This window comes from Neolamprologus brichardi, chromosome 9 (assembly GCF_056152115.1).
Source record: "Neolamprologus brichardi isolate AB-2024 chromosome 9, ASM5615211v1, whole genome shotgun sequence".
In the NCBI taxonomy this organism is placed as follows: domain Eukaryota; kingdom Metazoa; phylum Chordata; class Actinopteri; order Cichliformes; family Cichlidae; genus Neolamprologus; species Neolamprologus brichardi.
In genome coordinates, this window is record NC_142112.1 from 23214881 (window position 1) to 23229863 (window position 14983).

The following is a 14983-nucleotide window of genomic DNA, read 5'->3' on the forward strand; positions in this document are numbered from 1 at the left end:
GGGGCGTTATCCATCGTCAAAGGATTGTAGGGCAGTGGAAAAAGGAGTACCCACGTGAAAAGGATCACATGTGGGCTTAGCTAGATATGTTTTGACTGAATTATGGCGATGGATAGAATCCAATTGAAAAGCGACTGTAGGTGTTTGCATCCAAAAAGTCTCCATTTCTGTCCAAACTAAGACGCAGTTTTAATTTTGTTTAAGTTAAAACTGGATAAACAGGATTTTCAAATGCCTCTACTACCCTTTTGGGTGTTTTAGAAGTTGCAAAACAGTACAAAAGTTACGCAAAAATGCATTAGTGTGGCTGTACCCGGAGGACAGTGTGTAACAGTGTGACTGAAAAGCATCTGTTGGGCTTCTGTCTTTTTAGTTTTTTGGTGTGTGTGTGTGTGTGTGTAACATCCCGGCCTTTATCGTTCTGTGTCTGAGTGTAAGGCAGATGGCAAAAGCAGTTTTGGGTTCATCTCCAAGGAGATTCTGAACTGTGATAGAGGAGTGTGTTTTGCCATTTGCTGCATGCAATCTATGCCCTCACGCACGCTAACGCACACTGTCCATTATGCAGTCGGAAGCGGAGGCTCTTACTGTTCACTCAGGCTGCACGGGGGAAAAAAAGAAGACAAAACAAAAACAAGGCAGGCCTTGACTTGAAGGTTGACTTCTTATTTTTAGCTCATCTGAAAGCTCTTACTGTAGCTCCTGGCTATAACAACGCTAATCGATACAGCTGTCTGATCAATACAGATGACTGACAAAAAGGTTGCCAAGGCTTCTTTGCGCTGTTTTGGGGTATTTTGGGGTCTAAATTTAGTGTTGGATTAAACGTCTTGGCCTATTTCTAGAGAGGGTTGTGTGTTTGCAGGACGTAATGGCTCTGTTTTGCACTCTCTGAGCACAATTTAGTGTTTGTAAGAGATTTTCAAGTGCTGCAATATTAAAACCCAAATGGACTTCTTTGTTATTCAGCCTTTATGGTAATGCTACTCAAGCATTCCCTGAGTGAGGAAAAAAAATCATTAGCTCACAATTTATGCATGAAGTCCCAGCTTTGCTAAAACTTTACCTGACTTTTCCGGCATCTCTTTGAACGTAAACAACTTTCTCTTTTTGTCTTTCTTTTGTTCTCACTGTCTTCTTCTACAGCACCACAAAGTATGGGATTCTCACCTTTCTGCCGCGCTTTCTGTACGAGCAGATCCGACGTGCTGCCAATGCCTTCTTCCTGTTCATCGCACTCATGCAGGTAAACCCCAGCAGCTGCCAGCGCTGTTTGCTCAGCGAACTGTTTGTTTGATTTCTGCACTCAGCCCAGCCTTTAGATGCTCCGTCCTGCAAAGCCTATTTCATCCCGTGTCAGAGTGTGCAAAAGTCCACCTTTAAGGGAAATGCGGTGTTATGAAATGGCATTTCTTCTCTTTGCGATCAGCTCTATCAGCATCAATTTCTCTCTTTCTCCCTCATTAGCAAATCCCTGATGTGTCACCGACCGGTCGCTACACCACGCTCGTCCCGCTTATCTTCATCCTCACAGTGGCCGGGATCAAAGAGATCATAGAGGACTATGTGAGTATCACCATAGCGTGGGTAGAAGCCAGCTTTTAACTCATAAATAAACTGGAAAAGTGATGCGTTGTGGGGCTAACTTAATCGTCGTTCATCTCGCCACAGAAAAGGCATAAAGCAGACAACACGGTCAACAAGAAGAAGACAACAGGTATCACGCGTGTGCTTGTTAATGTGCTTTCTGTTTTTCATGAGAGTGCTCGTGTGTGCGTGTATTTGCGTGGGCTTTGTTTTCCTTTCATGTCAGGGTGAATGGCTGTTGTCTATCAGTCATTATAGCGCAGGCCGCCGTGCCCCAGACAAATGTTTAGTGGCTATGAATACTGCATGAGAGCTGCTCTATAGGCTGACTGATGGCTGTGTTGTCCTTGTCTCTCAGTGCTGCGGAGCGGAGCCTGGCAGACATTTATCTGGAAACAGGTATCGTCACATTTTTCGACTCTCGTGCTCTGACTTATCTCTCTTGCTGTTTCACAACACCGATTAGCCTGTTTCATTGCCACGAGCGATGTCAAATAACGTCGAAAGAAGTATGAGACACTCTCTTACTGTACTGAATGTATTTTAGGTAAATTGTAGAAAAGCATGCAAAAGAAACAAAAAGTGAACGCTTTGGAATGAAATACTTCAAAGCAAGAGCAGTAACCCTCATGAGATGATAAAAAATAACAGTTAGTACATCTGATTATGTCCGTTCGAGCTAAGAGGTGGCTTTTAATGTGGACTTATTCCACCTTTTCCCACACATATTCTTTATTTGTTCAATAGACTGTCCTATGAGTACTTTGGATCCTTGACAGGCAAAACATGCTTGTCCAATTAGTAGTCATGTTTCATGATCAGATAACAAGCGCATCTAATTGTTCTTCGGGGGATTAATTTGTCCAGTATTTCAAACAGGCACATCTTTTTTGTTGAATAGTTGCGTTTTCTCCGGTGGTTTGCAGTTCATTGAACCGAGTGAGTGAATAACCTGCTCACACAAAGCTTTTTCCTTCCAGTCTTTTTTGTCATTTCTGCAGGGTTGTGAATGTTCTTAGCGGACATGCCCATTAACTGAGTCCAGCTGTGCACAGTCTTTCTCCAGCAGGTCAAGTCAAATCAAATTTGAGCCCTCGTTATGCGGATGACAGACATCTACAGCAGAAATTAAGCCCCATTGTTTCACAGTGACACGACAGGTGCAGGAATTTGATTCATTCGCCCTTCAAGCCCCTAAATAACTTTTCAGCAATTTTGGGTTCGCTAGATCATAAAATCTGTTTTTGGAAGAGTTTTTGCTTTTCTTTCTATTAATGAAAGTCTGAGGGATTCTTTAAAAAAGTCGCCCTTGCCCTTCATACATGATTATAATAAGATGCAAGGTCAGTACAGTAGTTTTTTGTTTTTTTTTGATTGTGTAGGAATTGGCAGTGTCACAGTTTACATCCTACCCAAGATTGTCACATTTCTTGAAGCGAAGCTTACCTCCTCCCTTCCTGTGTACTTGGAAAACAAGTTTCCGGCCGCTGATCCGAGGCGAACCGACAGCCTGAAACACTTGTGTAGTTTCTGCAGTGCCTGATGTAGCAAACTGGCAGTGTTTTAGCTTGACTGTCTACAGTTATAAAGTCAGCTCCACATGCTTTCCTCTGACCGTGGTTCTCTGAAGTTATCATGCATTCCTTTTTTTAGAATTGGGTCATTTGGGGAAACTTCTCAGCTACACAAGGACTTTCTTTAGGAATTGTAATGTGTGTATATACTTTTAAATCAGCTGCAGAATTTCCTGGAACACTTCACAAGACAAAAGTGTTCCTTCTCTTTCTTCTTTCTTGCTCATGAATCGCATAAAACTTCAAACTCGTCTTTTTTATTTGGCTGCATCCTCTGCTGGTCACATATTATTAACCTGCCCATTGTTTCCTCTCTGTCTTCATCTCTTACCCCTCCTGTTCTCTGTTACCCTCTGCCTCAATGTCCCTCTTCTTCCCTGCCTCATGCTGTTGCACTGCTACGTCCTGGCCACAAGGTGGCAGTAGGAGATATAGTGAAGGTGACTAATGGCCAGCACCTCCCAGCTGACATGGTTATAGTGTCCTCCAGGTCAGAGTCCTGTGTCTCTCTGTCTGTGTGAGCATGCTGCATGTACCTCATTAATATATTCTAAACATCTGTTAAGCTGCTTTTAAGGGCTGCTGCTAATGTTTATTTTTATTTGTGGTTCATTTATTATTTTTGTTAAATGGATAAAAATAATAATCAGTCATTTTTATCTTAATTACTTCCTAAATATTTAGCTTATTATTTGTCAACTTTAAATTTAAAATATTATAATTATTTACAGAAATTTGCAGGCAATGTTTAATGTTCAGAAATAGCAATTTATGGTTTTCTGTACATTGTTGTTGTTTATCTTTATAGTGTTTTTAATCCAAACCTGCCTTCTTCTCTGCAGTGAACCACAGGCCATGTGTTACATTGAGACCTCTAACCTGGACGGAGAAACCAACCTGAAGATCAGACAGGTGGGTTGTCTGTCTGTCGTCTCGTGGATGTGACGTCTCTTCAAATGTCCCTCATTTTGCCCCAAAGGATGACTTGAAAATCGACTGATTAAATTTTCAAAGGCTAAAACAAAGCAAATTTGTAATTTTTTTTTAAAGAATTTTGTACAAAGTCCAGTATTGCAGTTGCTTTTTCATACTTTGTCTGGTTAAACTGTTGCCTCAGTAAGCGCTCCTTGACTTTACTTGTCATGCCTTTGCTTTCCAGGGTCTCCCACTCACGGCTGGGTTTCAGACCCTGGAGGATTTGATGGCGCTGTCTGGTCGTCTGGAGTGCGAAGGCCCCAACAGACACCTGTATGACTTCACCGGCACTCTACGGCTGGAAAACCAGAAGTGAGAGACACATTTTTTTTCCTCGTCACTTAGGTTTGAGCTCTAGCAAATGCTCTGTCAGAATTAGGTGCTAAAATCTGTTTTGTTTTAAACTTGCACAGCACTGGTTCCTCATGGAAGACATGCAGTGATTCGCTTTTTTTGTGGATTAAAAAACAACTAGGAAGTAAAAATTGAGAAGCAACTTAAAAGTAGAAAAATTAATTGCATAAACTGCAGTAATCTACATATATTTACCTGATTTGGGGCTAAAAACTTCTCTTTCATTCAGTCCAGTCCCTCTGGGTCCAGACCAGGTGCTGCTGCGTGGCGCCCAGCTCAGGAACACGCAGTGGGTTGTGGGAATTGTTGTCTACACTGGCCATGACTCCAAACTGATGCAGGTAAATCCTCTGCCGTGTTCTAAGTCAGTCAACTGTGAATAAGCATGAAAAATCCGGCATTTGAAGCCAAATTTCAAACTGTTTATTAATTAGGATCTCTTCGTCATCCTTGCCTGGGCGAGTTTAGAGCTTTCAGTTAACCGTGACACATTCTTAACCGGGACTGCATCCAGACATTGAGTAACTAATCTTCAGCTACAGTCTTTGGATTGCTCGTGCATTCTCCTGCTAAAAATGGATGAAAATCGGTCGTCTGAATTATGCATTTCTGTTAATGTTTGCGCACAATAATTAATTGAGTAAAATGTAGCTCCTAACAAAAGCCTTTCCAACTCCCAGAACTCCACCAAGGCGCCACTGAAGCGCTCTAATGTGGAGCGGGTGACCAACATGCAGATCCTGGTTCTGTTTGGCATCCTGCTGGTCATGGCACTGGTCAGCTCTGTGGGCGCAGCCATCTGGAACAAAGAACACACAGACGAAGCCTGCTGGTACCTGTCCCGGGCCGGTGAGACCATAACGCGTCAAGATTGCTTAAGTCTCATTATATTAATTGCATGTTTGGGTAAATCTGGGTTATTACATGAAGGAATTTTGTCTGCGACTTCAGGCGACATCTCCCTGAACTTTGCATATAACCTACTGACGTTCATCATCCTGTACAATAACCTGATCCCCATCAGCCTGCTGGTCACTCTGGAGGTGGTGAAGTTCACACAGGCTCTCTTTATTAACTGGGTATGACCCGTGCATCATTTTTAATGCGTGCTTATAAACTACAACTGGTCGATTACACACTTACTTCAAGTGTTTTTTTGCTCTTGTCCTCAGGATGTGGAGATGTACTACTCAGAAACGGACACGCCAGCCATGGCGCGAACGTCTAATCTTAATGAGGAACTGGGCCAGGTCGGTTCCTCGCCCTCTTCGTAATGAGCTGCTATAAAACATCCTGCTTTTGTTCTCGTTACTCACCGTCTGTCTTTTTCTAGGTCAAGTATCTGTTTTCCGACAAGACCGGAACTCTGACCTGTAACATCATGCACTTTAAGAAGTGTACCATAGCCGGGATAACGTATGGGTCAGTTATCGCATCTGTAAATAAATTCTCACCTCTTTTTCTCTCAGATCGTCTTACTGATATTTCCTTATCGGCCTGTGTTTGATGAATTAGCATCTTAATTAGCATTAGCTGCTGCTCAGTTGATTAATCTCGTGCATGCTTAATTAGATGAACTAATCAAATTCATCAACTGATTTCAAACTAATTCCTTTTGCATTCCCACCGCATTCATTACTGCAGCCACTTCCCTGATCTTGACTGTGAGCGTTCAATGGACGACTTCAGGTTAGTGACCACCTCCCCCTCAACATCAGCCTTTCCCTTTTTAGTGGTTTTTTTCCTCATTTTGTGCGTTGCACTCTTTCCTAAATGTTTACATGCTTTTATCAGAAAATTATGTCTTGTAGCCTGCAAAGACCCCCCCCCACCCACCCAACACACACACACACACACACACACACACACACACACACACACACACACACACACACACACACACACACAAAATAAATAAAATACATTTGGATTCTTTTTTTTTGTCTTTTAGTAATCTGCCATCCAGCAGCCACAACTCCACAGAGTTCGACGACCCAACTCTGATTCAGAACATCGAGAAGGACCATGTGAGGCTTTTCTCTTTCTTTCTTTGAAGCCAGCTGTCTTGGAGGCTGTTGCTAATAACCACGTTCACTCTGTTTGCTCGCGGGCGTTCAGCCTACATCACCTCAGATCTGCGAGTTCTTGACGATGATGGCGGTGTGCCACACGGTGGTTCCAGAGAGGGAGGACGACCAGATCATCTACCAGGCCTCGTCCCCTGACGAAGGAGCACTGGTCAAAGGAGCCAAAGGGCTGGGCTTCGTCTTCACTGCCAGGACCCCTGATTCAGTCATCATTGATGCTGTAAGTGTGTAACCGCACACGTCTTTGGAGTCGCGGCTACTTTTTGGACAGGAGCTGACATTTTTTTGTGGGTTTCAGATGGGGGAAGAAAAGAGCTACGAGCTACTGAATGTGCTGGAGTTTTCCAGGTAAGCTTGAAGTTGATGTTTTTCTTAACCAGTGCTGATATGAGACTGCTTTGGGTTGAGACTAAACTAAATTGTCTTTACAGTAACCGTAAACGGATGTCTGTGGTGGTCAGGACACCCAATGGGAAGCTCCGGCTGTACTGCAAAGGAGCGGTACGTTTATCCCATTATCAGTAAATTCAGATGTTAATGAATGTAAGGTAATGGTTTTAATTTAATGGTCAATTCCTTTTTTTGTAGGATAATGTTATTTTTGAACGTCTGACCGAAGCGTCTCAGTACAAAGACTTAACAGTTGCTCATTTGGAACAGTTTGCTACTGAAGGTAAGAAGGTAGATTTTGTAGTTTTTGATTTTTAAGGCTTTTCCTCTGTAAGTCAGCCTTAAGTCACAAATTTGTTGGCATTTGGTGGATGTCTTGCAGCTAACAGCAACTATTTCAGCTCAGTAACAAGGCTTTGACCAGCTTATCCTCCTTCCAATCACTCAGGCTTGAGGACACTGTGCTTTGCGTACGTGGACCTGGAGGAAGAAGCGTATCAGGAGTGGTTAAAGGAATATAATCGTGTCAGCACCATAATCAAAGACCGCGCTCAGAAACTTGAGGAGTGTTATGAGCTGCTGGAAAAGGTAAACACAACATCTCTTTGTCTAAAATGATGTGTGTTGGTGACCTCCTATTGGTTCGTTCAAACTACCTGCACCTACATTTGTGGTCAGAAGTTTACATCCAGTCGTAATTGGCATGAACTGTTTTTCTTTTTGAAGGTGGAATAAATTTCCACGTAAAATACAAGAATACAACAACAACTGTACCAACCTGATTGTAGATAGAGATGCAGGTTTTAATCAAACAAAATTAAATTAAATCTATACATAATATGTGTGTGTGTGTATACACACGATCTTTGTCCCAGTCCAGCCCTGCCAGTAATACTTGGTTAAATGTCTCAGCTAATTGCACCTTGACCAGATGCTTTTGGTAGCCATCATAAGCTTCTTCACTTTCTGGCTGAATATTGGACCAGTCATCTTGGCAGAACTGGTAGGGTAGTTGTGGCATTAAATACATTGTACATTGTAATTATGTACAATTGTCTGAACTGATGATCTTGGAATCCTCAGTTGATTAGAAATGGCTCCCAAAGATCTTCCAAGTTTATGTAAATGTACAGGTTCCTTGGATTTTCCCATTGTTTTGAGTATTGATCAGTCCAGTGAGTGCTGTCAAACAAAAAAATTGATGCTGCCAAAGAGAAAATACCAGTTGCAGTCAGTCGTGATCACTAATGAGACGTTAATGGGCCTTGGTCTCGTCAAGTTAAAAGACAGTCTACTTCTGACCCTGTGTGGATCTGAGAAAATCCAAAATGAATTCAAGGTTATACACCCAGTTATTGTTTTTTAGTCATTAAAGATGTCTGGTGTACAGTCATTCCACCCTGGAAAAACAACAGTTCAAAGAAGTCATCAAAAGCCCCGGATTATCACGACATTCAAGCCCAAGATGAGTGTGTAAACTTCAGAGCACAGCTGTCTCTCAGTTATTCACCCTGCTGCATTTTCTAAAGTATTTTTGTGTCTGGTTGGTAAGCATGGTTGTGGTTATCACTCTCCACAAATATGCTACACGTAAAACTGGAGACTGATGAGCAATCCCCCCCCACCCCCACCTGCCCGGAGCCTACAGATGGATGTTGGCGTGGTGGAGTGGTCAAAACAGCAGGCAGCAATGCAGGGCAGCAGCAGTGGTGCTGACATGTCAGAGGGAGAGATGACACATTTTGCAGCTTAAATAGACTGCTAATTTGGGAGGGCATGTTTGGGATATGACGTGAGGAGAGTGAGGCACGCTAGTCCGTATGACACAGTGCAGCTTGAAGTGTTGCTCGTCAGAACAAACGCTGAGGCTTTGATCCTTTTAGTTGCACCGTGGCTGAAAGATTGTAAGCAAAATATTTGGAAAAGGCTGAAAAACTCAGGTAAGCTAACAATAAACTGAATAAAAATACAGTCAGATTGAGGAGACATGGAAGTATTGTTCTGATAAATGCACAGTGTGATTCACTCGTGCAGAGAACGAAATGCTGCTTGGTGGCCAGCAGGTGGCAGAGTGGCTCCATTTAGGGCCACGCTTGGGACTGGAGATGGTGCCATTTCTTTAGGTATTCATTATGGGTTTTTTTTTTAAAAATTTGGAAAACACAGTTGAAGTCACCTTTTAAGGCATTTAAAAAATAATCATGATTTAAATGCTAGCCTGTGCTCACAGGTAGAACATAGTGAAAGTGAATTGCTGTTTTGGTTTTTAAAAAAAAGGATAAATAAGAGGATATGGGGATTAACAGTAGAGCAGTGAATTGTTTGGTGGGGAAATCAAGGTTTTAGAGGAGAGAGGCAAGGTGAGAAAAGTAAGTGAAGGAATTAAAAAAAAAGAAAGAAAGAGGAAGCAAGAGGAGGGGGTTAGGTTTGACTGGAAGACCACAAGGGTAATTACCTTCACCAGCATGCCAAAAGCCCCATAAAACTGGAGTCAACAACACATTAGTGTTAACTTGTGTGTCTGTGCATGTGTTTGTGTATGTCCGAGTGTGTCTAATGAGGGTACACGTGCATATAAATGCTGAACAAATTAAAGCGGGGGGAGGGTTATGTCTTGGCACGGAGAAACAAAGTTGGTACAGAAATCTAAAGTGAGCTGAACTGAATCCGCTGGCATTGCTCTCGCCCTCAAATTAGATGTGGATGATGCCGTCTGGGGAAAAAGAGCCCTCACATACACTCTGGTGATGTCTATTTCTGGCCTAAATATGATTGTTTTTAAAACCTCGTTAAGTATTCTGTACTATGTTTTGTTCCCTCTCATTTAGTCTAACTTTATTTCTTTTTAACAGAATATGTCTGCATCTCTTTCACGCTCCTCTGCTCCTCTAACAGAACTTAATGCTGTTGGGTGCCACAGCCATCGAGGACCGTCTCCAGGCTGGCGTGCCAGAAACAATTGCCACTCTGATGAGGGCTGATATCAAGATCTGGGTCCTCACTGGAGACAAGCAGGAGACTGCCATCAATATAGGTGAGAGATGCTTATATAACAATGTAAAATGTTGCTTTTAGCAAGTAAACTTGCTGCTGCAGTTTCATGTGCAACAGCGTAGCAAACTGAATGTATTGTGGAGTTAATGAAATCATGGCTGGAAGAATAGCAGGCATTATGCGGGCTGTGAGATGCCTGAGATGCCTCCATTCTCTAAATGGAAAGTGCCTGCGACCAGTGTAGCCACCGTCTGGGGGACTGCGGTGACATGAGTGGGTTTAGTGTCTTGGCAGTCGCGGAGGAAGTTGGTGGCAGACATCCAAAAAAACAATGACGGGGAAAGGAAAATGTGAGCTGACACTTGTCGCTCCAAGTTTAAAAGCTGGGGCATCCTCAGAGATGGCGCAGATCATCTTGTCAAAGTGTGTATGAGCGTTGATTTCCTGATTTACTGCAGGGAAATAAGGCTGGTCACAGGCTGGTGAAGGAACTCATATTGGTGTGTGTGTGTGAGCCAGGACTGTGTCGAGTTTTCACCTGTGTTTTGGGTTTGAGAAAACTTAATCTCTTTTCCACCCCCTCCTCCTCCTCCTCTACCCTCCACTTATCTGTTTCTGTTTCTCAGGTTACTCCTGTCGCCTGGTGACACACGGCATGTCCCTCATCATCGTCAACGAGGACTCGCTGGACGTGAGTAGGCCGGCCTCTTCCTCCTCCTTCGTGCCTCTGGATACTTTGTACAGCGTTGAGACTTTTTGTTGACTTTTAGGAGATAGTGGGCTGTGTGGTAGGGGTCTTAAGAAGGTTACCGTGGGAACAAGGGTGTGGTCTGCAGCCAAGATCGGTGGGTGGGGCTCTTTGTGTGTTCACAGGTGCAGGTAATTAAAGTCTCTGGTGTCCTCTTTGGAGAAAGGGATGAAAAGAGACGAACACTGCGCTATCGCTTCTTTGCCCCTCGGTCTCTTCCATAAGCGTTCACATACAGCGCTTTCAGTGCTCTTACAGTGGTCTCTCCTTCTTTTGTCATTTCCTATTTCAAGCTAAATCCCAGAAGAATGAACAAAGCTGATGTGTTCAGTCACTTTATGATCCCGTTGCTATTTTGAATGAGATCTGAGACATTCCTTTACTCTCGATTAGATTTTCTAACCCCAGTTATGTGTTCTTTGCATTCAACCTCCTTGTGTGACTGCTTCACCTAAGTGGCTTGATTGCTGTCATGTGTCCCTGTCTTTCAGACAGTCTCCCTGAGTCCCACGTGTGCGCTCGCACAAATATAATCACCATTACTCGGTTTGTTTTTATGGAAGACATGGGAGATTATGACTCGTAAATTTCAAGTTTAAGCACTCTGTGTGTGCCCTTGTATTAGTTTATTTGTTTATATGTGGGTAGTGTGTGGTAAACACTCATAAAGAGATCTCTGTGTTTACATTCATAATTTTCTAGCCTCATATAAGTCAGTGTGCAGATGGTGTGTTTCCTGGACTGTGAGTTTGTAGAGTAATTGGATTTGTCTCCGGCATGATCCCTTCATAATATGGTTTACCGGTCTGAATGGATTTTATTGTTGGTGACGATTATGAATTTAAGTGTAAAGCTGTGCACTTTTAATTGTTTTGGATTCTTGCATTATGCTGAATTGTAAAGCTCTGACTGGTAAACTTTACTCTGTCAAAATTAGCAAAGTGATGTCTGAAAGCTCTTAGATTTGGGGAACTGCTGGTCAGATAACACGCAGGCCACTTAGATGCTAAATCAATTGAATTTGATGGGGTAAGCATTTAACGTTAAGGTAACGAGGGTACTCTACACTGGGAATTGCCTATTAGGACACAAGGGTGAAAACTAATCTTAGCGCTGTAAGCGGATCAATCCTAAACTGGTTTGTAAAATATATTTTAGCAGACTGTCTCCCACGCTGATCGTGTACAGTTTCAAGCCTGATAGGTTTGTGGTACTCCATCTCAGAGAACTGAACTTTCACTTGGGCTAAATGTAATTATTAAAAGGTTTTTTAGGGCTAGGAAAATTGGAAATTAGTGCAGCGATTTCTTAAAACGTGCATTTATACATGGAAATATAGTATATAAAGGAAACAACAGAGTTTGTACAGTTCTAACAAGCTTAAAGGTTAATATTTGGTATGACCACCTTAATTTTTCAACACAGTCTGAACTCTCTTAAACAGCTTTCTTGTAAATTCTTTAAATTTAGGAATAGTTCTCCAGGCTTCTTGAAGGACATTCAATGCTCTTCTTTAGATGTTGGCTGTTTTCTGTCAAGATGATCCCACACTGCTTTAATAATGCTGAGGTCTCTGCTCTGGGGAGGCCAATCTATGGCTACATACTGACGATGATTCAAACCAAAAAGCTTTAAATTTGGATTAATCACTCCGTAAGAACATTTTTGCATTTTAATGATCAAGGAACTGGCCCCACAGCCCATTGTTCATTCAGTGGGCTGGTTTCAGTCATTGTGCAAATGTAATGTTTATAGGACTGGGGAAACCTGTAAATCAGCTGAGACCGAAGAAGTCCAGATTAAGAGAATCAACCTTCTGCCACTCCGTAAGACCCGTTGCAACTGATTTTCAGTGGAATTTTAAGCCCAACTTCCTTATAAAATTGCTCTACACAAATAATGAATTGGCTGAGGTAGGCTCAGTATCATCTAAGTTAAAGGTTTATTGTATTTGGGGCTGCAGGTCAGAAAAGAAAACTTTGTATTCATACAGAAGTTACATTTTTCTATAAATGAGAGTTAAATAAAATCACATTGCAGCTAAAACTAAGGAGAAAAAGTCTGATATAAACACGTAAGCAGCCACTGGATCTTTTTCAAAGTAAAACCTGAAACATGCCAGGAAGTGATCTTTAATATGATTCAATGTGTAGTCATTTAATGTTTTTCTTTTGATAATAAATTAAAACAACTTAGCAGGAAATCTATTTTTCAGCTCCAAAGTTTGGCCTCCGTTCACTTTAATGGGGACAATCCACCCTGCTGATGTGTCCTTGAGCAAGATTTCAAATGTTCACCAGCTCCGGGGAGGCTCTTCTATAGTTTGTTCCAACTTTCTTGTGCAGCAGGGTCAGGACAAAAGGCAGAATCTCATAAGTCTGAGTTTAAAAAAGATACTGTTTTGATTCAGATAGACTTGTTTGTTGGTTGAACAAACACATTTCATTTGGCTGCAGGTCAAAAATGCAACTTGCACACATAGGCAGGAAGAGTCACAGCTGGCTGACGTGAAACATAAATGAAGCACCACGCGTAGTGATATAAAATATGCCTTCAAGCTTGCGGTGTTTGCAGGACGGACGCACTTTAAAGTGGTTGTAAATGCAACGCAGCAAAAAAACGACACAGGATGACATCCCTTTGTCATCGCTGTTTACTCATCCCGTAAACATCTAATTAATCTTCACATGTTTGCAAGACGAGAAACATGCGAGTGCGTGTGCTGATGACAGCCGTGCCTTCTTATCGGGACAGCCTCAGAGAGCTCTGGTCGTGAATGATGCAGATGAAAGCACCGCCGTCTTCTCTGACACTTCTCTGACACTTAAAATAACTCAAAAGTGCGACTTGGACATGAGTGAATGCAGAAGCTGTGCCGCTTGTTCTCCTTTTTTTAAAAAAGTCTCACGTCTTTCACACCCTCTCTTATCCGTAGGCAGGACGATCTTTGCAGTGGATCTAGGCCAGCAGATGCGACACCCTCTCCTCTCCCCTTCTTCCCCACCGAGCCCCGTTCTCTGTTTCGTCTGCTTCGCGCTGCTGCCTCCACATCTGTCAGCGCTCTCTCTTCGCACAGGATTTGACCACACACCCTGTGTGATTTTGTAACAGCAAATATGTGTGTGTGTGTTTTAGACAGAGAGTCAAGAAGAGCGGCAAAATCTGTGTCCATCTTTGCGCAAACATGAGAGTGTGTTTATTGTACTTTATGTATGATATAGACAACCTGGAAGCGACCGGAGGACGAGACTTAGAAAAAAAAGAGGGGGCGAGGAGTTTGGCTTGAGCCATGTGAGGGCGATGAGTGAGTGGTAACGCGATCTCCTTTTGGTCCTCCTCCTCATCAAAACAAACCCTGTGAGCAATGCCTCCTGGGTAAACGGTTTGCGAGCACTGAAGCTGTGACAAGCGCCATCTGTCACCTTAAAATCACATGCCACACACACACAGCCCGACACACATCTTTGCCCTGGCTGTTTCTGCGCAGTCATTAGAGAAGTCTCGTTCTTATTACCTCCATACGTCTGACTTTGAATCCACACACAAACACACACACATACTTTGCACAGTCTACCCAAGAAGCAGTGGCACATGTTGCCCTCATCACCTTGTTAGTCCTGAACATAAATTTCATCCAGCTTTCCCACAATCCCCAGGCCCTCGTCACACTGCCCGCAGTACAACTCCTAAACAAACAACGCCTGTCTTCTGCTCATTCATCATTTTTATGCACGCGTGCAAATGCAGACACGCACATTTTGTTGTGCCTCAACTTGCATTCTCTGTCGTTCCGACATTTCTTTTAGATGTTTTTTACATTTTTTACGGTTGTAGAAGTTTTTAAACAGCAGGCGCCTTTTGTTAAAGCCCAACATGTGTTCCCGTGTGTGTGTGTGCGCTTCCAGCTCCGGCAGCAGAGGATGTGGATGTTTGCACAGATGCACAATATGATAATTAAACGGCGTATTAAATCTTACCGGTGACAGACTGTGCACTGCAAAAACGAGCACATCCTTCTCCGCCTTCTTTTCACTCAGCGGTTCTCTGTGTTTGAGTTTTCCCCTGCGTCTGCTTCACACTCCTCGCCTTCTGTCTTTCCTTCTTTCCTTGTATTTTTTTTAAACTTCTTCTCTCTTTAGTCGCCTTTGTTTTGTATATTTTACACTCGAAGGACATTTATCATGACGGGGCGAGTGATTACGCCATCTTTGGAGTAGGTGGCCTGGAATGAATCAAAATTTCAAGCGTCCTCCTTGCGTTCATTTATATAAAGG

The 14983-nt window shown here is 42.7% G+C and overlaps 1 protein-coding gene across 4 annotated transcripts in view; it reads left to right on the top strand.

Annotated features, from left to right (window-relative positions):
* Window positions 1-14983, top strand: part of atp8a2 (ATPase phospholipid transporting 8A2) — a 48892-nt gene that overhangs the window by 9437 nt on the left and 24472 nt on the right. For 3 of the 4 annotated variants that reach the window (XM_087846147.1, XM_006794539.3, XM_087846145.1), the window contains 21 exons: window positions 1147-1246; window positions 1468-1566; window positions 1672-1717; window positions 1946-1986; window positions 3578-3651; window positions 4004-4073; window positions 4321-4448; window positions 4720-4831; window positions 5171-5339; window positions 5442-5569; window positions 5663-5740; window positions 5824-5912; window positions 6135-6179; window positions 6442-6517; window positions 6609-6797; window positions 6876-6925; window positions 7009-7078; window positions 7166-7250; window positions 7416-7555; window positions 9863-10001; window positions 10588-10652. In XM_087846147.1, the coding sequence (XP_087702273.1) occupies window positions 1147-1246; window positions 1468-1566; window positions 1672-1717; window positions 1946-1986; window positions 3578-3651; window positions 4004-4073; window positions 4321-4448; window positions 4720-4831; window positions 5171-5339; window positions 5442-5569; window positions 5663-5740; window positions 5824-5912; window positions 6135-6179; window positions 6442-6517; window positions 6609-6797; window positions 6876-6925; window positions 7009-7078; window positions 7166-7250; window positions 7416-7555; window positions 9863-10001; window positions 10588-10652 (1993 nt within the window). Of the gene's footprint in view, window positions 1-1146; window positions 1247-1467; window positions 1567-1671; window positions 1718-1945; window positions 1987-3577; window positions 3652-4003; window positions 4074-4320; window positions 4449-4719; window positions 4832-5170; window positions 5340-5441; window positions 5570-5662; window positions 5741-5823; window positions 5913-6134; window positions 6180-6441; window positions 6518-6608; window positions 6798-6875; window positions 6926-7008; window positions 7079-7165; window positions 7251-7415; window positions 7556-9862; window positions 10002-10587; window positions 10653-14983 lie in introns of those variants that run through there. The other variant, XM_087846146.1, reaches the window with a different exon arrangement.